Source organism: Cryptomeria japonica, chromosome 3 (assembly GCF_030272615.1).
Source record: "Cryptomeria japonica chromosome 3, Sugi_1.0, whole genome shotgun sequence".
Lineage (NCBI taxonomy): Eukaryota > Viridiplantae > Streptophyta > Pinopsida > Cupressales > Cupressaceae > Cryptomeria > Cryptomeria japonica.
In genome coordinates this window covers 348,542,259-348,565,655 of record NC_081407.1, presented here as the reverse complement: position 1 = coordinate 348,565,655, position 23,397 = coordinate 348,542,259, and the positions used below count along the sequence as shown (strand labels likewise).

General features: G+C 37.5%; 1 protein-coding gene across 1 annotated transcript in view; it reads left to right on the top strand.

Annotated features, from left to right (window-relative positions):
- Positions 1-6,882: 6,882 nt before the first annotated feature.
- LOC131076507 (cyprosin) overlaps positions 6,883-23,397 on the top strand; it is a 28,780-nt gene continuing 12,265 nt past the window's right edge. The window contains exons 1-3 of the mRNA XM_058013732.2: positions 6,883-7,041; positions 7,185-7,528; positions 8,326-8,386. Coding sequence (XP_057869715.2) covers positions 6,957-7,041; positions 7,185-7,528; positions 8,326-8,386 — 490 coding nt within the window. The 5' untranslated portion in view covers positions 6,883-6,956. The remainder of the gene's footprint in view (positions 7,042-7,184; positions 7,529-8,325; positions 8,387-23,397) is intronic.

Here is a 23,397-nt window from a genome sequence, read left to right as displayed (position 1 = left end):
TTAAAACCCCAAAAACTAGCCTATATTGCCTAAAAATGACTAAAAGACATGAATAAATGCTAAACTAACTTTGTTTTTGTTCTTTTTAAGACCTTTTGAATGTTTTTGTGATTTTTAACGTTTAAAATCAAAATAAATGCTAAACTAAAGTTGTAAATTAAAGCATCTAAAGACACTACACAAGCGTCGAATGACAACGAAAACATTGAAGGACATAATCTGTTAAAAAAAAAGGCAGGCAAAAATTTGGAATTCAAAACGCAGATGTTGTTCCTTGGCGGAGACGTCGAAATAGCCAGGCGAAAATGTTGAAGTACAAGCAAAGACGTTAAAGCATCAACCTGTGAGCTAAAATCACAAAAAATCAAGAAAGTGATTAGTTTCAAGGGATGTGGGTTCCACCGGGCATGCCAAAATGAACCGAGGGAAAATCTTTGCAAGGTTAGGAGGTTAGTTCAAATCCAAATAAACAACATGAAAACAATATTTTATACCTTTGCAAGAGAGCTCTCTTGTTCCTTCGATTGGACCTTTGGTGAAGCCAAGGATGTGCCCCTCAACTTGATTGGATTGGTCCTAGATGGATATGTGGGTTGCTCTCCAAATTGCACAACAAATGATAGTGGAGATGGATGGAGGATGAATGCTCAAATGGAGGATATGGATGCCATGGATGCTAAGTGATAATTTGCCCATAGTGGAGATGCTTGGAGTATGATTTCTAAAGCTAAAAGGCCAACATGAGATTGCACAAATTGGAGATGACCAAATGAAGGGGAGAAGACCCCAATTTAAAGATATGAAGGGGGATGAATGGACGAGCAAGATTGAATATAGATCAAGGGTGGAGATTGAGGGAGAGGGAGCACATGGATTGAGAGGACATGAGAGGACAAGATGTGGAGACCAAGAGATTTGCCATAAAGACATTTCTTGTCTCCACACTCCACAATGTACCTGGGGAAGATATCCCAAGTACACTAGGAAGACAAGAAGGAATTAAAAATTCCTTGGGGGATGAACAAGAGAAGTAAAAATTCTCAAATAATGAAGTGCATGGGAAAAGGAGATGGAAAAGGGAATTTAAAATTCCTTGGGAAGGTGAGAAGCATGGGAGAGTGTGAGATTTTGAATTCCTTGAAATGACTCAATTAGGTGCATTTATGGTTGGAAGGTGAGGAGGGGACAAGTGGACTTAGCCATTTATGGCTATTGGTTGACTTGGTGGCTAATCATGGGGATTAGCCATTAGCAAATGATTAAGTAGGTGATTAGGTAGGATTAATGAGGGATTAGGAGACAAGTGAGATTTGTAGGAGGATTTGACAAGAGGAGAGAGAATGAGTGGAGGTATTAAAAATTAAGAAATAATGTTAATTGAGCCTCTAGAAGAATTAATTAGGCTAATGAAGAGTTAGGGAAAGTGATTTGTAGGATTCACATGACTTAGTTAATTAATTGTCATTAGTTAACTAAAAGGAGATTTATAAGAATTAATTAATTTGAGAACTTTTAGAAGAATAAAGAATAATTAATTTATTGAATAAATTAATTTAATGGACTATAGTGACAAGATTAATTTAATTTAAATTAATTAATTCTGAGAAGAATAAGGGGTAACATAATTAAATCAATTAATTACGTAGAAAGGATAAAAAATTAATTAAAACTTTGATATAATTAGTTTTGGACATCTACAACAGTCTAAGGGATTAAGAATCACATCTCTAAGTGATCTTCAAACTTTTTTTAAAATTAGATCTCTTACTATGGATCTTGATCAAGAAGTTGATCGTCTTGTTGACCTTTGCTTCCTCAAATAGCTCGTGAAGGGTGCCAACTTTCAAGTTGTTTTTGTACTAGGTACAAATATCCTAGAATGTGCAACTTGTGAGGATATTTATAGCAAGCTTTCTTTCATTTAATCTACTTTGTCCACATGACAATCCTGGATTTTTTTGCCACAATTTTTTCATTTCTTCATTGGTGTTATAACGCTCATACAAATTGATGTCCCACTTACTCAACCATCTATTGTTCTACTTCATCCATGTTTTTTTTCTTCCTTTGGCCTAATTCCTCCTCCACAACTTTTTTGGACCAACAATGATTATTCATATTTTCAACCTTCTTTAGATAGTTTAGAAACTGGGTTATCACTGTCCTTCTTCAACCAAAAGAATCTCATAAGGTACCGTGGTTTTTGTTACAAGTGTTGTTGCCATTGCACCAAAAGATCGACCTGTTAATGCCCAATACAACCATTAGACTTATAGAATCCACAAGAGGCGGTTAAGCCATGTCACAAACTCGAGTGTTGTGTTGCACAATACAAGGAGACCAAGGGCGCACACCTTGCAACCCCCCAACCCCCCAGTGCAAGCGAGGGGTTTGAACCTGTGACCAAGCTCTGATACCACTTGTTACAAGTATGGTTGTCGTTGCACCAAAAGATCAACCTGTTAATGCCCGATACAACCAATAGACTTATAGAATCCACAAGAGGAGGTTAAGCCATGTCACAAACCCGAGCACTGCGCTACACAACACAAGGAGACCAAGAGCACACACCTTGCAACAGTTTTGTCTTAAGACTACTTGTGATTAGATATTTTTGGATGCTTTCTAATCGTCTCCATCTGTGATTTGACACATTACCTCCCCATATTTTGCAGCCAGAAAGGACAAGCAAACCAAAAGAGTTTTCTTGATTTCCAATCTTGAAGTTCAACCATAGTGGCCCTTCCAAGCGAAAAATACTCATAAATCAAAAGAATAAAGAAATCTTTAGTGCTGATCTTAAGCAACATTTACACGATCTAAAGAATAACAAAAAGGATAAGGCAACCAATAAGATGGGGGCACACATTCATAGCAGTTAGTTGATCCCATTAATCCACGAGGCTCTAAGGACATGCAAAAGATCTCAGCCCAATGTGCGGGCTACAAACAATTTTCTGACAAATCCATGGTATGTTGAAGATTGTAAGGCAGCCAAGAGATCACTAAAAGAGGGAGGAATGTGATGGTATGATGAAAGAATAAGAATCCGGTCAACTACTAAGAGGGGGGGGGGGGGGCGGGTGAATTAATAGATAGAAAAACTGACACTAACCTCACCAATCTCAAAATCGATCTCTCAAAGTAAACATATAACTATCAATGCAATATCACTATCAAGATAAAAACCCTCAAGATAAACCGGATGACTGTTACAACAAACTAACAGTAAACAACTTCAAACTCATAAACATCCAAATGCTTTTACTGACATAAGTAAAATTTCATTTCACAATGCTTCCGGTTATCACGATTTATCAAAGTGGATTAAGTAGTTAAGCAAATCAACCATGAGAACATAACCACAAAAACATTCACCACTTGACACAATATTTTTGACGTGGAAACCTAAATGGGAAAAACCACGGTGAGATGAGACTCACAAGATAACTATCTGAACTCTTTTGAAGTTCGCCCTGTTAGGAGCCTAGTCTGTTAAAGCTTTACAAAAGTCCTGTTAAGAACAAATCCTGTTAGGAACCACTCAGTTAAGGGATTTACTATAATGCCTTGCTAGAAGAAATACCCTATAAGGAGTAACCTTGGTAGAGGATTTGAAATCCAAGCTAATGGATCACCTAGTTAGAGGATTTGAATAGCACCAAGCTTGTTAGATCTTACCCGGTTAGGGGATTTCAATCTGCTGTAATTGTTAGAAAACAACAAGAGTTTGCTGATATGTTTGAATAGCACTACACTTGCTTGTTTAGATCCTTTTCATGCTCCTATCTGCATTTACTCAAACTGTAGATACATCATCCGGTTCGACAACCACACACTCAACTAAAACTTTGCCAACTCTGAAACTAAACAAATCAATTAGGTCGGTAACACAACAAAAACCTAATTCTCTCATAGAGATTACAAACAAGTTGGTTCAAGTATGACAGTTGGATTACATGTCAATCTCTGAACATCAATCAAGAAAACCTCGACCGCTCCTTGATCACCGCTTCATCGAACTCAGTAACTCATCACGTGCTTTGCATTACATGCAATATACTTGCTCATTCCCTAGACAAAAATCGTTTCATCAACACACCAAAATCACTTTGAAACTCTCTTCATACAATAATCATACGTGTCATAATCATTACCGCTCATCATCAGATCATAAACCAATATAACCAATTCACCAAACTTAATCGGTTAGGGTTTATCAAATCATCAGGTAGGGTTTACCGGTTCAACTCTCCAATACATAGCAATATCGGTTCACTCCACAAATTCTTCCTATCGGTTACAAAACATCATTACAACAATATCAACAATATCATTACCGATTAATTGACATCAATGACAACATAACATATCATTAATGCAATCTTCATGCAAATGCTAACAAAATGGACAAAGAGTACAAGAACAAAAATGAAAAATTGGTGCAATCAAAAAAAGAACAATATGTAAATGAAAGAAGGAAGGAACTAATTTATCTTGGAAGGCATAATCCCAAAGGTTTTTGGAAGGGACTGCAACAAAAGAAAAAGAAGACTAAAAATAGCATTACAGATGCACAATGGTTGGAATATGCCAAGCTCCTTTATGAACACATTCACGAGAAAAACTATCCACCTGATGTTAACACTTCAATGAAACTTTTCACAACAGATGATATAAAACGAGGCATAAAGAATTTAGCAAGTGGTTAAGCACCGAACATAGATGGGTGACAAGCTGAATTCGTAAAATGGGGGAGCGAGGTTCTTGCCTCTCATATAAAGAGAGTTTTCAATAATGTCAATAAAAAAGGTTAGGTTTCCCGGTGGAGTGGACAACTAGTGTGGTCATCCCTCTCTTAAAAAATGGGGATATCAATAACCCATCCAACTACTGCACCATTATGGTCAATCCTCTCTTTGGCAAGCTCTTTGGGGCATGTTAGAAAGTAGGATCAACAATTAGGCAGAAAATGAGGGTAAAAGGGTAGGCAAACTTTAGGGCAAGACACTCTACCATTGATCACCTCATCACTCTTAGACACTTGATAGAAAAAAATTGGAACACTCAAGGTGAGGAAGCTTATTGCTATTTTGTGGACTTTAAGAAAGCTTTCGATACGGTACCTAAAAATAGACTATGGCACAAAATGGAAGAGCTAGGCATACCGGATGTGTATAGACCTGCAGTACACAGACTACATGAGAAGGTTAGAGCTAAAATCAGAACAAGTGAAGGCATGTCAACTTATTTTGGTAGCAACATTGGAGTTAAGAGGGCTGCCCTCTATCCCCCACACTTTTTGGTCTATACATTGACAAGTTAGAAGCATGGTTAAGCAATATAGAGGGAGATGGTGTTCAGTTGGTAGGTTATGTGGTGAAACAAATTTTATATGCTGACAATCTTATCCTAATTTAAAAAATAATTCATGGGTTAAGAGAACATTTGAAAGCTTTAGAAGACTTTTGTCAAGAGGTTGGGATGCAAGTGAACATCACCAAGACCAAAATCATGATTTTTTATTAAAAATAAAAGATAAGCAAATTACCTTTCTTTTTGAAGGCAACCGATTGGAAATAGTGAAAGAATACAAGTACCTTGGGATTGACTTTCATTATAAGCTCAGTTGGGAGACTTGTAGAACAAAGAGGTTGGAAAGCCTCATACTTCAAAATAGGTGCAGAAAGGTGGAACTTTGGGATTGGAAAACCAAGAAAACCCTTTTTGGTTTACTAGTCACATCGGTTGTCCTTTATGGTTGTGAAGCGTGGGGAAGCAACATGTCAAACTGTAGTAGGAGACAATTAGAAAGAATCCATAAACATTTATTAACAAGCAATCTCAAAGTTAAAAGCACACTCCTATATGAAATTCTGTTAGCTGAAGCAGATACTTTTCCCTTGGAAGCATTGGCATTAACCCGATTGATATGTTACTTAAAGAAATTTGAGAACATGGATAAGCATCACTGACCTAAAATGGTTGTGGAAGAGATGCTAAATCAGAGTAAAAGAACCTGGATGAAGTAGAACAACAATTGGTTGAACAAGTGGAACATCAATTTGTATGAGTGTCCTAACACCAACCGTGAAATAAAAAGTTATGTTATTGAAAAATTTCGTACTGCCATGTGGACAAAATAGATTGGGCAGAAAAAATATACTACATCAAAAAGTTTAACCCAACAAAGGACCACAGTGAAAAAACATATTTAGGGGCTATTAAAGGGAAAGCAAGGATGCTAATTGCACAATTGAGAATCGGGTCACACCACCTTAGCTGTGAGACCGGTAGGTGGAATATACCCAAGGAAGCACGGGAGGAAAGAGCTTGCATATTTTGCAATAAAGGGGTTGTGGAAACATAATGACACTTCATCACGGAGTGCATGACTTATGAGGACATCCGTACTCAGTATGAAAATGGGTCGAGGGTTGACAACATGCACCAGTTATTTGAGGAAGATAGAATTAACCAGACCGCCTAGTCAAAATCAATAGTAGAAGATTTGACATCGAAAAGAATTTGAAGATTAATTAAGGATGCTATCTTCGATCCCATAGACTGTTTAGTCTCATGGACGTCATTAAAATCTTTCAGTCATTCATTACAATTGATTTGAGTAAGAAACTTTCCATCCTCTCTATATCCTTTTTTGCTCTCCAAGTCTTCCAATTGACCTTGTAAATCAATCTCAAAATATTTATAAAATATGTGGATTCTTTCACATTTCCAATGAACTACCTTAAATAAAAATAAAAATAAAAATAACTCAACTAACATTCCTAGACGTTAGGCAGGACATTATCTCAGCTGCCAATCTAAACAACCATTTTGATGCGGACATCTATTTAAGTTCTAAATCTTTTCAAACGTTTTTCAATTTTGAATATGTTACGAATTTGGTGAAAATGTTGACGTGTTTCCCAACGAAGGAATAAGCTTCTGCTTGAATGCTGCGAATCGTGTCATTTCCAGAGAAAAACAAAAAGAGCCGCTTTTCTGCAAATTATAAACAAAATACACAGAGCTACATAGGTGTTACCTCAGAACAATAATGCGCCTGGTTTTTTCTAGTTTCTAGGTTTTATTTAGTATTTGGTTAGTTTATAAGAGGCGTCTTTTTTGAAAATTTATTCAGGAATTGAACAGAAGCATGTTAATCACTAAATTGTCTGCAGGGAACTCTAAAGTTATGGGTCGTCTTGCTCCTATCGTATTTCTTCTGCTCATGACCTTCTCAGTTAGCCCGGGTAATGGGGATTTGTTGAGGGTTGGACTGACGAAGAAGCCGGTGGATCTGAAAACAGTACAAGCTGCAAGGCAAAGGGGTCATTGCAATGCAATTAAGCAAAAACATGGGTTGGGCGAGTCTAATGGAGGCGAATATGTTCCTTTGAAGAATTATCTGGATGCCCAGTATTTTGGAGAAATTGGAATTGGTACTCCTCCTCAGAACTTCACAGTCATCTTTGACACAGGAAGTTCCAACCTTTGGGTTCCTTCAACCAAGTGTCGCCTTTCGGTATATGTTTTTAACATGATTTTATCTTTCTGTTTCTTCCCCTTCTAATCGCTTCTAATTTCTGGGTTGGTTGAGACCTCTTCGAAAGGCTTATCAATCACACAAGTTTGTAATTTTATGAAATTGAAAATAATTGTAAGTTTTTTTTTACTAGTGGAATAACTGCATATTTATGTGATTGGTACGAAGATTTCAATCTTTCTACCAGTAGCCTGTAATCTCAGTAGCATCCCAAATCGTTGCAAAATGGCACACTTCATTTGATTAGAAAAATCTGTGGATTAATACTACTTTTTGATTGCAAACGCTCTTGTTAGCTTTAAATTTTTTAAATGATGTGCCATAAATAATTTTCACGTGTTTCATAAAATTTGTTTGCATGTCTTTATCATTCTGCAGAGATGTGACTTTTTGATTAAAAATATAACATATGCATAACTCCGTAGTGTTGATTGCTAGATATGTATTTTTTTCTGAGGATATGCTTATCGGGGAATCTGGTCTTAGATATAGTTGCATATGAATTGTTCATCTCTTGCTTATGGTTATTAGTGGCGACTGGGTTGGATTGCTGGACTCCTGTGTCTTTTTGTTGTAGGGTGGGTTTAGGTAGCTTGAGAGGGATTTTGGTCATTTTACAAATAAATTAATAACTGTGGTTGGTTTCTTATTAAAGGTTTGGTTGGTGTTCTGCTTTTTCTCTGAGAGAGATTTTTAGGCTAGCATAGGAGTACATGAATTTTGAGAATTCCAAGTTATTTATGGAAGCCATCTCTTTGCTTGCTTGTATTGTGCAGCTTGCTTGCTATTTTCATTCGAAGTACAAATCAGGCCTGTCAAGTACTTTTCAAGTGAATGGTAATGTGTTTATTACCCTCTTCTTTATCTTTTCCAGGAGTAAATCTTAAACTTTAATATCATTCTCCTATTATGAGAGCTTGTCACAAAAAATTCAAAAGTTTTTAATGCAGATTTGAGATATGTCAGGAGCACAGCCAACAGGTTTGGACAATGTCAGAACTGAAAATACAATTCCATACTTTCTTTTGCTTGGAAAATTGAAATTACTAGTAATCTCCACAAAGTACTACACAAAGGATAATGGAACTGAAGATAAGGTTGAATACAAGAAGCCAAGCGAGAACACCTCTTATATCTCTAAACAAAACAAAAATAAAAATAAGTACTGTACAAGAGCTAAGTAACCAAAGCCAATTTCAGAATTCAAATCAGTTGTGAAAGAAATCTCTAAAGCTATACGTCTCCTGGGTTTTGAGATCTTATACTTCTTCTCACCACTGTTTGCAAGCCTCCTTCCTGGACCAGGTCTAGTATGTAAAGAACTATCAAAAACATAGTTCAAGCCACTCAGAGAATGGCTGGAATGAAGTATGCGATAGTTTAGATGTTAGCAGAAACACCTTTTTGTTTCCCTGTAAGTGATGATGTCTAAACATGCAAGCTTCTCTGATAAATAATGATGCCCAGCACTTATGATCTTGATATCAAAAGAAAGTTCCATTTGTGAAGGATAATGGTTCCATCACATATTTCTAGAAATGTAGATGTATAATGGTTAAATATGTCCAATGTAGGCCTTGTAAATTTCCCCTTGAATGTAGTTGTTAAATCTCTTTTTGTGTAATGTCCTTTCTCCATCCATTCAACATTCTTAGAAAGTTCCAATATTCTTGGAGAATGCCAACTTTGTTGGACAGGAATTTTGATAGTGGCAGTGAGTTTAGGAATTTAGGTCGAGTCCAATGATACTTTTCAGATATAGTTTTGGCATATTGGGTACTCTCCAAACTTTTTGGAGAAGTTTCTATTTTTGGAAAGCACCAATTTTCATTAAGTTCATCATCCTAAGAGCTTGAGAGTATGTTGGCACGGTCAGAATTCATATTTGATTCATTTCAATATTCTTTGTAATTTTTGGCTGGATGTGTGGAAAATAATTAAATAGTTAAATGCTAACTTGTTAAAAAGTAAAACTAAAAGACAACTTATATTTAATTATTTTAAAAGGGAGACATTAAGTGACTTAAGAGTTAAAGGATAAAATAATATAAAGTCACTTAAAAAGGAGTTTGAAGGATTATTATTTAAAAAATGATTTTTAAATATAAATTCTGGAAAGTTTTGGTTATTTAAGGAGGTTGAGGAGGCTCATTTCATTCATTCATAGTATTTTATACCCTTGAAACCTAGTGTGGTGGATGAAAAATCTATGGTGAAGATTGTTTTTTAGAGTGAAAGATTTCCCCTGGCCAATATGGTGTGATCCATTCAGAGTCACAGTTTGTGCTGAATGCAAGAAGTAAAACATGGTGGATTCACATAGAATTCACAGGTGAGCTGAAATAAAGAATTTAAGTTGAGTATTGTTATATTTTGTGGATTTATGTTGTTGTTAGGAGCTTGGAAAGAGAGAATTTATTACAAATTTGCAGGCAAGATTAATTTGTAAAAAAATCTTTTATATTTGTGCTGATCATTTGATAAGTAAACTCCTATGTTTGAATATATTAGACTCCATCTTTTATGAGGGAGTTAAAGAGGGCGTGGGAATTAAAGTTTAGTAGCAGCCATAGCAGGATTTGGGTCTACCGTACCACATATGAAAATTTGGGTTGTCTCAAAAGTTCGTAACTGCTGAAAAAGACAATTCAGTAGTTGGAAAAAGTTAAACAGCTGAGAGTCCTAGTGAACATGGGACTGTATTTATCTGGCTGCCAGCTTTTCAACAGTTTAAATCATCTAGGTTTGGTTGCCAAGTTTACAAAAGGCTATCGGGTCTTCAAAATAGTCTCCTATTTCAATTAGGACTGTCAAAAAGCTGCTGCCAACTTGTGAGAAAGGTGAGAAATATTAGGGGAGAGGACCTAGTAGTTCAACACCCTAACTTCGCACTTCTGAAAATCCTACATGGAAATTTCAAATCACTCCCAATTTTTTACAGCAGCTTACTTGGCAAGTCCCTTGCTTATAACTAACGTTTCAGGGCCACATCGCCAAATATGATGGCACATCAGTGTGCTTTTTGCCAAGGTGTCCAAAACAGCCCAAAAAAAAAGTGAGACTGATACTTGTGCACTAAGTAATGTTTAATTGGTGCACTGATGTGGTATCACATGATTCATTGCTTTTTAGATCTAAGGGACACATTTCGTTGCTTTTTAGATCTAAGGGATACATTTCATTCAAGTATGGGTAGTCATCATCAGCAATAACAACTTTAAAGACACAAGTATTGATGCAATATTGTCAAAAATATTGGGCATTAAATCAACAAGTGCTATCACATTCATTGGAATGCATTCAACTACTGGGTCCTCTTCCCTATGGGGAGGATCGCAGAAATTTTCACCTGTTTCTTAAAATTTGTTTGCATTTCTGTGAGGATACGTTGAAGTACATTTCAGACAATCTACAAAGTTAAACAACAAACGATCCTGAAAATAGTGTCCAACTTGAGCAGTTGGGCATCAATTTCAGCTTCGACAATACATTGATGAACTATAGTTTTAAATTGAATAGTTCTCTAAAGGAACAGAGTTTTAATCTTTCTAGGTGGGCCCACTTAATCTTATTTAGAGAAGGTCCCCAAACCTCAGAGCCATAAAGATCAGTTGTCCAAACAAGAGTGTCAAAAAAGTCTTTCATACATGTACCTTATAACTGAAGCTGAAAACAACCTTTCTCTAACTGATTCCAAGCACAAATGATGAAATGGAGCCACTTGCACATCCAAGCAATGTACTGCATTCATAGTTGCAAGGCCTTGGGGAGAGTAAATAGTCTTTCTCCAAGAGATGTGTAAAACAGAAAGATATGTATAATAGTTTGATTATTTGGGGAAGATAGCCCCTGTTTATAACAAATGTGTAACTTCATAGACAAAACACTTCATAATTACATTGAGTGGATTGGTAGCTTCTCACACAAAGCACCTACTAAAGGGCAAGCCCCAAACACAATATTCTATGTATTATAACTTAAAAAAATGAACTTGTGGACATTATTGCTCAATATACCAAAATTGTTGTGTTTAGGCACATGACAAAGCTTCATGCCAAAATTTAGGGCATTCTTTAGTAAAATCAAGTTAATTCCAGGGTTTTTGATTATAATTGATTATCTCATTCTTGCCAAGTTGGTTATCATGCCGGGCTTCGCAAGGATAAGCACTAGTTTTATAACAAATATAACAATTTGAAACCCATCTAATATGGACCCTACACTATTTTTCAAACAGTTGGGCCTAAAGATTTTGGATAAGTTCTTCTAACTAAGGGCATCAATGACGTTGTGAATGTGAACCAACTTAAGTTGTATGAGCCATCTCACTCAAGGGAGGAGGCATCCATCATGCATCTTGAGGTGACCACTTCATATTATTAACAACCTATTGGTTGGTCATACTTTGATCAATGTTTGGACTCACACTAATAAAAGAAGCAAAACACTCCTTAGTTGGTCACAAAGGTTTTATACTAACACAGACCAAGTAGTTCTCTTCAAGTGACTTTCCAAGAGTGCTTTGTAGGAAAGTTTTCTCATCTATTGTAAAAGTTGGAGGAAACTTACTCTAAACAGGGAGGAAATAATAAGATCATCCTGGAGATTTATCTTTTAGTATTTTGCATGCACTGGGCCTTATCCAGCTAGCATATAATCCATGTATTATCCTTTCCTTTTTCTGCTTTGAGCTTATAAGGCCATAACCTTGTGTATTTTTAACCATTTTGGCGTGGGAATTTCAAAATTTCAAAGTATGTACATTGTTGGTACAAAATTCTGTATACTTGGTAGTACTTGTTAGGATAAATGTAGTCATATGATTCAGCTTTGAAAATTAATTTCTTTGAATATCATCTGTGCCTAGCATTGCATTACCAAAATTATACTTAGTAGAAGGATCAAAAGGGCATTAAAGTGACCATGCATGTAAGGCAGTAATATCAATACATTGCTTTAAAGTGAAATATGTCATCCTTGTGTTACGATAACACATATGGAACCCTGTTTACTAAATTTTTCGTTTTTATGCAAAAGTTGGAGGGCCACCTAAACAATTTATTAATAAAAAAGAAAGTACAGAGGAAGTACTAGGCAGAAGCAATTGGCATCAAAGCACAAAGATGCCATGAAGCCTACATGTTGATGTGTTTTTTAGCACAATGATGCTAAATGATGTGATCAACCAAGACAACTCCAAGGTTTCTATATTTAGGTCATGACGTGTGAAGAGCTCAATTGGTCGATGTGATTGCTGGTAATCCAAGGGGACTTACATTGATTACTTGAATGTTGAACATTTGGATGTTGCTGGAACTTAGATTCTAACTACTTGCTTGGAAAATAAAAGAGCAAAAGAGATAAGTTTAGGAAGATTACGCTACTCATAAGAATGCAAGAGACAATGAGCGATTGGATGAAATTCAACCAAGTTTTGCTTCGCCATCAACGAACAACTCCACAAAACTAGTGTGATCTTGTAAGGTAGGCATGTGATGTTCAAATCACTATCAACAACAAAGACACCATTAAGGCAATGCATATCAAAGTGTGAATAGCAATTGAAGTTAAGCTCATTTAAGGATTCCAGACTCCAGTTGACCACACAAGGCAAACTTACAATCAACAAATCGCTAGTGGTATGGATATATGAATTTCATCATTAATCATTCACAATTCCTTTCATTCATCTAATCAACATGAAAGCAAATGAGAAGTAGAAACCATGTAACTTGTTAGAACAATGCATTTCACCATATCTTCAATGAAAAGAGTATATCCATTTACAAGTCTTAGCAACGATTACTTTTTCTCCTACTCTATTCTAACTGCTTGCTATCTAACATCTATCAACTATTCACTATTGTTGAACTATTAACTATTTCTAAACTATTAGCCCTTACAAATGAGAGAGAGAAGCCTTTTATAGTGCTCCCTTTACAAATGAATGGCCTGGATTGAATCCATATCAATGGTCGAGATTACTAGATGAAACTCTAATTAGGGTTAGTTAGAACAAACTCTTCTTAGCCAATGAAATAATTACAATATCTGGACACATGTCTTCTCTTGAATATTTGACCAATAGATAGTGAGGATAGGTACATTGGAGTTTGTACCCCCATGGGTGAGTCAAGTGCATCGCATCTGGACATGCTGATGTGGAACCTTCTGATTGATGGAGTGGTGACTAGGATGCCACCTCAATTTGCTTGTATTTGATACGTCATCATGAATGAATATTGATGCCTTGGGTAATATCTCTTGATACTCAACATCTCAAGCTTCAACAGTGATGATGATAGGGATGAGATGAAGGTAGAGGGTATTCCCAAATTGTACCCTTCTTGGGGATCAAGCCTTCTAAAGTAGAGGATATTCATCTTGAAGCTTTTATCACGGATCACTTCCTTGCTATACTGGCAATGACTTCTTGGATTTCCAGAGGAAATTCAAGATACTGTAAAAAATTACTCCTTAAGTGCTTGATCTTCCTTTTACAATGTTATCCTCCTTTGCCGTATAGTGCCTTTATTACTATCTTTTATTATCTTCCCTGTTATCTTGAACTGTTGATCATCTTGTTATTATTGCTTCGTTGAAATGTCACTCTTGATGTTGATCTTTTGACATCGCACCCATGGGATCTTGATGCTAACTAAATTGATATCCCTTGATGAAGTCCATTTGCTTTCGAATTTTGACCTCACATCCTTATGCTTCTTTGTATTCACTTGCAATCATACCTGCGAGAGAAGAAAACAAAAATTAATCTCTAAAGATTGTGGAATGAAAGGCATTGGAAATTACATCATTTAAATCATGTGTTAACTTCTTAAGATCCTCCTAAAATCTGGAAATGATCACTTAAGGACTAAAAATTCATGACGCTGGTTACGCTTGCTGCAATTCACATCCCCAGGCCTGAGTTTACTGTCTCTTTTAGGTCTGATTGTAATATCCCCCTTATTTTTTTTGATTTTTAACACAATAAGATTCACCTGTTAAGGTTAGAATAATCAAACTTGCGCAGAAAGGAAATGCTGAAAGTAACCCTTTCACTTTCTGATCACCGAGAGCCCAGTATGAGAGGGTGAGAGCATATAGTGTCAAGGGGATCGTTAGCTCAAATATCTGCTGGAAATGAAATCTCAAATACAATACTGGGCAGCAAGCCAGCCCCTTCCGCTTATCCAGCGGGTGTAAGAACTCATACAATAGTATGACGGTGCAACCAACCAATTAGAAGATTACAACTGAAAGAACAACAATCACTCGACCACTTATGCAGCGGGAGGACTAGAAATGGAATTACAATCAACTCTACCGCTTATTCAGTGGGAGGACAGTGTTACAATAGATAAGAAGGCGGCAAGCCAGCCTCTTCCACTTATGCAGTGGGACAAGAGCAACAATCCAAGAAGATAGCTGATAGTACTACTAATCAGCTTTACAATGCAACATGGATTATCTGAATTACTAGAAATCACTGTCCAATGCTAGGTGGCGAAGCCAACCTCTTCCACTTATGTAGTGGGACTAGAGAAAACAATAGAAATTGCTGTTAGTACTACTAACCAGCATTACAAATGATTCATCATAGTTATTCCAATGCTAAATACCAAACCAACAGCTGCAACTTATTACCAAGATCCTACTCACCACACCAATGAACTCACACACCTGAAAACCAACTTCAAACTCGAAATACTGAATCTGATATGAATGAACAATAGGCTAGAAATGCAAGCCAGCAACATAAAAACCCCACAAAACACTTCTATCTCACTCCCAACACATCCAAATTATCTCTAAACAAACCCCCAAAGACTCTAGACATACATCAACTAGTGCAGAATTGAGAAAAGGGCACTAACAATTCAGAAACAGCATAACACGCAACCCAAACACCTCCTATCAAGGGCGTCTACAGTGGAAAAGTACGACTTGCAATATAAAATCCCATACTCCGAAATATTCAACAAGAACTTACAGGATGAATTGCTCATGGCATAGGAATTGATCTAGCGAACACCCAGAACAAGCTGAGACACACACAAGGAGCTACGAGCGAAAACACACTTCAGCTACACTAGAAAACAACAACCTGGAAACACACTTCAACACTCCCAAAAATCAGAAATCTAATACATAAATCTGCAACATTAACTTCAATCCACTCCTCTGAATGAAGAGCAGTCTCTGGCTCGACTAGTTGCTATATTGCAAGCAAATTGCAAGCAAGAAATCAAGCTATGGCTAGGAGGTAAGCATTCCCCGAAGCTTTCACTCTCCATTTTGGCAGCATTTTGTTATAAAATTGTTCTTGGATAACCAAAACAAGAGCCCAACACTCTTATTTATAACTTTTTCCCCAAGTCGACCTTCTCCTCCCTCCAATATGAGATTAAACAATGGCATTCAAATTTCTTTTAATTTATGTTTCATTTCACTTCATTTCCTTCCTTCACCAAATCGCCCAAGTAATAAAATATTTCATTTAGCAACAAATGTATTTCTCCCGTAAGTGGCTTCCCAAATAATCAATCACTAAATATATAATGTAAAGTCATAATCTTTTTTTTTTAATGAAAAATACCTCCATGGGCGTCCAGACTTAGGTTATAAGTTGATAATTTTAAATATCAAATCGCCCCCCCCCCCTTTATGTCATACACAAGTTACGCCTAGGCCAAGGGAAAAATAATAAAGTATTATAAAATACTTTTGCTTCCAAATATTGAATACTGCCAAAATGAGCCGAGGCCAAGGCATTGAACTGCATTGCCGAAAATAATCATCTGAGTTCGAACACAAGAGCCTATCAAAAATAACTAGGCTGAGTTGCAGAACCTTGCCAAAAATAGCATTGCTAAAATTAGTACTTACTAAAAATAACATACTACTAAAAATAGTAAGTGTTTCCAAAGTGATTTCAACCACGTTCTTAGTAGTTGCTGAACTTACTAAATTTACTAAGTCCTGAAAAGGTGTTCAGATTGATTAGCATGTTATACCATCGCGAAGCTCTCAGAAAACCCAGAAAAACCCAGAGAAATTAGCTGCTTCTGCCACCACTTACTAAAAATAGTAAGTCGGTCAAACTCTATTGCTTGCTATGCTTGTACCCCCATTGCGAAGCTTTCTAAAAACCAGAAGGAATCCAGAATTAGAATTGTAAAATTCCAACATGCAAGCCACCAAAACTGCCAAAGCATCCTCTTAGAAAATAGCAAACTCTAATTTCTGCCTCTGATTGACCAACGGGTCTCGGAATTGGCCAACAGTCCCCAAAAAAAACTAGAGCAGAAAAGGGGACATTACACTGATCACTTACACTCCACCTTTGATTTTATTGTGCTATCGTCCTCCAAGACTTGATTGCTGATCTCCCTTGATTCTTGATGAATGTTGATGAAATTTGCTTCTAAACTCTGATTTTAGTTCATTGCAAATCTGTTTTGAACATTGGTGAATAGTCAACCTGATTCACATCAAATTAGTCTTTTTTCCATTCTATTTAATGTTTGATCCATAGATTTGATCTCCACTCCCGAGAAAGTCCAGATGTCTGCTCTGTCTAATTCAAATCAGTACACAGAAGAAATAATTCACTTTATGTTTTGATCAAATGAAATGATCAAAACATTCTCTTTATAAGCGCTCAAAGGATGGGGTGTGTCCCTTTACTCAAAACCCGACAATCACATTTATTAAATGTTTTGTAATTGCTTTAAAAAAAGGCCAACTTTGCCTTGGAATGAATTTGTTTTAATTTTTAAGTTTCAACGGTTTTTGAACTTTTCAAAATACAATGCTACACGTTGGCCTTCATCTCCTTTTAGCTGGCATCAAATGTGATTAATCTTATTTTTAAATAAAACATTTCCTTTTGGTGTGTGGGCCCCTTTCATCCTAGGTGGCATTAAGACTTCTTTATTCCTTGTGTTTCGGTCTCTTGAGGTCAAAGTGGGTTGGTCTTATCTTGGAGTGGGCCCCAATTTCTTTTTTCTTTTTGTTGGCTGGCTATACCTTACATGCCCGTAGGATGTTTACGAAGACTGGGCACATGCTGCGTGGGAGAAGGTGTGGGGGATATAAGGAGAGGAAGGTGGGAGGATGAGGGAGGCATAAGGGATGTAAGAAAAGCATGTGCCATGGGAGAGAGGAAGCAAGGAAGGTCGGTAGGGAAGACATGTCGTGAGGGAGAGGAAGGGAAGGATGTGGGGAGTAAACATGCTGTGGTAAGAAGGAAGGGAGGGATGTGGGGAGTAAACATGCCGTGGTAAGAAGGAAGGGAGGAAGGTGGGGTAAGGAGAAGATGCCGCGGTGAAGAGGAAGGGAGGAAGGTGAAGGAAGGTAGTGAGGGGTTAGGAAGGAAGGAAGGAAGGAAGGTGCCGAGAGTGGAGGGTGGTAAGGGATGGGATAGGATAGTGAAGGGAGATTAGGAGTTGGCGGTGGGTAAAGGGAGTTAGGAAATGTAGAGGCCAGAAGGTGGCTTAGGATGTAGGTTAGGAAAAAGATAATTAGGAAATTGTTGATGTGTTTTTTATGCACAAAACATTTCAGAATAAAATACCAAGGTAATTTACCCTCTCTTGAACAAAATCACCTCAGATGCTAAGAATGAGATCAACTAAAATGATTCCAAGGTTTCTACATGTCAGGTCTTGACGAGTGGGTAAGTTCAGTGGTTGATGTGAATTGCTGTGTTTCAGTTGGGGGCTTACGCAAATGTTTGGATTATCATGAATGATGCGGAATAGGTGTGCTGACAACTTAAGATTTATCAATATGGCTGTGGATTTACTTCTTACTAAAAAAGGGGGAAAAAGAATAGGGTTCAGGAAATCTATTCTAACCCTAAGAATGTAGGAAATGATGAATGGATTTAGTGGAATCAAACTAGGCAAGGTCTCACAATCAGGTATTGACACAAGCTTAGTGCAATCATCTAAGGTATACTTAAAGATTTTCAGGCTATCACCATCAAACGTAGACACCATCCAAGTTGATGCTTGTCAACGGATGCGTAATAGTTGAAGTTATGCTTACTCAAATTCCAGTTGACCACACAAGGCACACTTACCAGCGACAAGAGGCTAGTGGTATGGATTAAGGATTCCACACAAATATACTCAACAAATCTTCCACTCAATCTAACATACATGAAAATAAATTCTAATCTAACTTGGAGGGATTGAGAGCCATGAATGCAAATACAACATTTGAAGAGCAAAATCACCAACAATTGAACAATGATTAGGATTCAAATAGCTGTAGCATATACCAACAATTCTACAAAAACTCTCTCTTACAAATGAGAGACAAGGAGGCATATATAAAGTCTCTTACAAAATGGATGGCCCAGATTGATCTAAGATCAACGGTCGAGATCATGCCAACAAAACCCTAGAATTGCCCTAATTAGGGTTACATCAAAATGGCGCCACCAACATATGGCCCAATGAAAAGATACCTAGTCATCATATAGGGAATCTTCTAGAAGATTCCTCCCTGCATCTCTCTCTCCCCTTGCATACTCCAAGAATCTAGCCAATATTGAATGTAACTCCTCCATGGAAATGCTAGGCAAGGTATCCTGCTGTAAATCAATCACGTCCAGTGAATCCGAGCAAGCATTCAAAGTGTTCTCCCATTCTGGCATGAGCTTCTGCGAACTATGAACATGAATCAACAAAGAGACCAAGTCATCTATCTGACTCTTCTTCAAAGAGTCCAACTTGTTGCTGATTTATAGCTTCAGTCGGATAAAATTAAATGTTAAATTGGCCTTAAGGCCTTCAACATTTAATAATATATATCATTATGTTATTTATTACTATTATTGTTAAATTGACTATATAATAATAATTATTACTATATTTAATTAATAACATTATTATGTAACTAAGTAAATATAACATAAATAACATTAATATTAATATAAATTTATTAAGTAAATTCATGAAGCAAGTCTTATTAAATCCGTGTTATTAAAGGTAATGTGGAGGGGCACAAATGGCCCCGTGCTCCCACATAGGGTCGTGACCCTATGTGGTCCCACAAAGTCATTCAAATACCTGTGGGTATCCACATGGATGAGTACAAGCAGAAAGGGAACAAAAGCGGAGAATAGTGAGGACAGCGCAGGACAATGCAGGGTACAAAGTACTGCGACTGTGACAACAACACTAAACTTGCAGACCAATAAGACATTATCACAGGAGTAAAAATCAACACAACTGGCAAAAATACATAAATTTCATCTTGTCTCTTAATTCAGCTAAGTGTAAACCACTAGCATCACTAACATCAACACCCAATAATTCCTCAATCGAGGCAAGGTTCTTCATCTGAATGTCCTGAATTAATCCTTCTATCTCCATGCAACTCGACTGGGCGTTCTCATAAGTTGATTTCTTCACGGCTAGTGAACAATACTAGCCATGGAAATCGTATCTGTCTCCACTGTGCACAATGTTCTCGCTGACCAAGGTGGAACTAGGAATCTTCTTCAATGCCTGGAGGCGTGGAATAGTCTTGTCTTGAATAGGCCGGAATTCTTCCCAAACTCCCTCAAAATACTGGATTTTGAATATAAGCCCTGTTGTCCTATCATATGCATGAACAAACCGAGTAAGGAAATCATTTGCCTGCTTTCTTGTGCTTTCAATCCACTTTTCCACCTCTGAGTGTGTACCTCTCGCTACCTCGCAGTGTGAATGTATTCCATGGTCAACCGCAATAGGGGGAAAAAGGGTGGGATCTCCACACCTTGTCCCTGCAATATACTCTTTGAGTCTAATATTTTCTTCTCTGTACCTTTCATTTTCCGCAACCGCTCTGTCTAACCTTGCATTGATTGCTTGGAGGTTGTCACCAATCTCCTGGAATTCTTGCTCTGTGGATGTACGACCAAGGGCGACTGAAGTGATTTGGAAATCCATAGGAGTAGCAATGTCCGCTATCACGCCTGCAATAGGAACAACAATCTGCGCAATCCACATTCCTGTCTCATCTCTAGCTATGTGCGACAAAATCTCCGCTCTCTTGGGCTCCTTCTTAGCACTCCTAGCTAGGTAGTCATCAATATCATCAATAGGCTGTACCTCTATCATTTGTTTACTTTTCTCCATACTTCTCCTTAGCCATTCAGGAATAGCGGCCATCTCTATACCATCATCGAGACATACTTCTCGATCAAGTCCTTTCAATGCCGAAATAACATCATCATTGTCATTAGGATTATCCCTGGTTCAATCATATACCTCATTTCCCAAACTACCTTCCAAAAGGACAATAGGGGATTCCGGCTGATCATTATTCTCATCAGGAGGTGCAGATGTCGCCGTGGCATGGAATTCCTAAACATTCTCTGGTAGTATCATTGTGTTGGAACACTGCTGAGTCTCCTTATTCTGTTCTGTTACTTCAATCACTTCGATTGATGAGACACTGGGAGGGGGTGAAGGAATGATGAATGGAGGAATGATAGTCTTCTGTTTCTTCTTCACATCCTCAATCTTCTTCCCTCTGGCCTTAGCTTCTCCTGGCGTGTTCTTCCTTCTCTTGGGAGCTTGACTCTCCTCGTCTGCATGAATCCTGACATCACTGACAGTCCTCTGATCATCCTCGGAAGTAGACTCTTTCGGCTTCATCCTTTCATTAGTGAAGGGAACACCCATGTCAACTAACTTATTCATCTGTATATCCACCCATAGGCGGGAGAAATTCAAGACCTCTCTCATCAATATATTCAGGTCGATCTCTTCTGGCTCTGACCAATTAGGCAATAGGATTGCCTTCTTCATTTCACTCTCATACTGTGGGTGTGTATGATCTCTATCATCTAATACTTGATCAGGAATGAGGAAAAGTCCACACTTCCTCATGAAATCTACTGACATTCTGGACCACATTCTTCTCTTCACTGCCTGCTCGTCCATCAGGTTAGCCTAATAATCTTCTATGTCAATCTTATGAGTGAACTTCTCTCCTCTGATCCTTACGACCTTCTTGTCTGGATCGAATCTTTCTCTCTTCTTATATGTAACAAATCGATAGAATGCAAGCTCCTCACCTGCAGTGCTGGCGACTATGGCGGACTGGCAAACCTCTGACGTCTTCCCAACTGAAATAGGGAACGTCATTCCTGTCCTGTGCTTCTCTCTCTGGATAACATCGAACTCTAGAAGCTGTCTTACCACTTCCAACAATATCATTCTGTCGGTTGGATACCTAGGAAGTCTGTAGGGTTCAGATTGAAACCCATGAATCTTGATGTATGTGAAAGTGGGAAACTGTATATACCACGATCCATATTTTTCTATTAACTCTGTTGCCTCCTTGGACAATCTTCTGTGGATTCCGCCTTGCAGCATCCGTGTGATGTACATAGTGAATGCATCGTTCACTCTCTTATAGTCTTCAATTCTATGCATGCTCAATTGGGGGTAGCATTCATAACTCTTAAACTGTCCTTGCCCATTCCCGACTTCACCTTTGCATATTAATCCTTTGTATGAAACAAATCGTGCAAGCAGGTACACCAGGTAAGAAGTCATGGCGAATGACTTGGACCACTCTACATTTCTCATCTGAAATTCCAGATTGTCGCTTATAATCTTGGACCAATTCACTAGTGTTCCTCTAAGACAATCTTAGATGAGGTAGAACATCCATCCATCAAATATTGCTCCCTGCGGCATCCCCATCACTCTGTTGAGTAGGAATATCAAATCACTACATTCCTCCTTAAAATCTATGCACATGAGTGTCTTGGGAGCCTTGGAATGATGAGACCTAGGCTCAATCATCCACTCTTTGTTAATTAAATTCTTACATACACCCATCTTCTTTGTGTATTTGTCTGCATAATCCTCCTTGGTCACATCCGTCATGTCTGTTCCGCGTGGAATTCCGAACACCTCAGCAATGGCATCCTTAGCATGGTAGGCGATGACAACGCCTTTAGGACTCTTGATCATTCTCGTGAGCGGATCATAACATCCTGCACATTCTAGGATAAGCTCACTGCACTGTATGGACTGTGGAAACCCAACGGCATGGAAAATGCCACTCTTCATAATATTCGCATATGCTGGGGAAGGAACCTGATCTCTGACTCCGAACATCCGACGCTGCATCTGGTCGAAGTCCAAGAATTGCATGTTTGTATCAGCGATCTCCTTCCATCTGGATAAAATCTTAAACTTTGGATAAAATCCAGTCTCCAGCGTCTTCAATAGTTCTTTTCTTTCCTTATATTTTGACTTTGACATCGCACCTGTACGAAGCTCGAAGTTAGACTTAGGAAAATATTCGTAATAAAATTCCTGAATTTCTAAAGATTTAGCTAATTTAGAGCATGGAGTCAGAAAAATAATCCATACACTTGGTAAATTTTAGCAATCAGGTTCAAAGTGTGACAACACTAAGACATGGAAGTCTTCCATAAAATTCATTTATACCTCCTTATGTTTAGAAAATATGCAAGCTAGAATGCAAAGGAGTATACCGGATAAATGATGACTAAGGAAAGGTGTGAAAGATTGTGTTTTCACACAATGAATGTCTGAAGACACCTTCCGTAGTCAACAATGAAGGTCAAAATTCTGAAGACAACCTGAAAATCAAACTTTTAAAACATGTTGTAATCTTAAAAAATGTGCATAAAATTGATAAAAATCAGTTCTAATGATCAAAACAATCATTTTTTGGAATGTAAGTATGGCTGGTAAAATTTAGTTTTCTGAGGACAAGTCTGAAAATTGGATACTTCAGACTTACCAGCACCTGGCAAAGTGGTTTAAATCCCTGAAAATGATGAAAAATTGCTAAGGAAA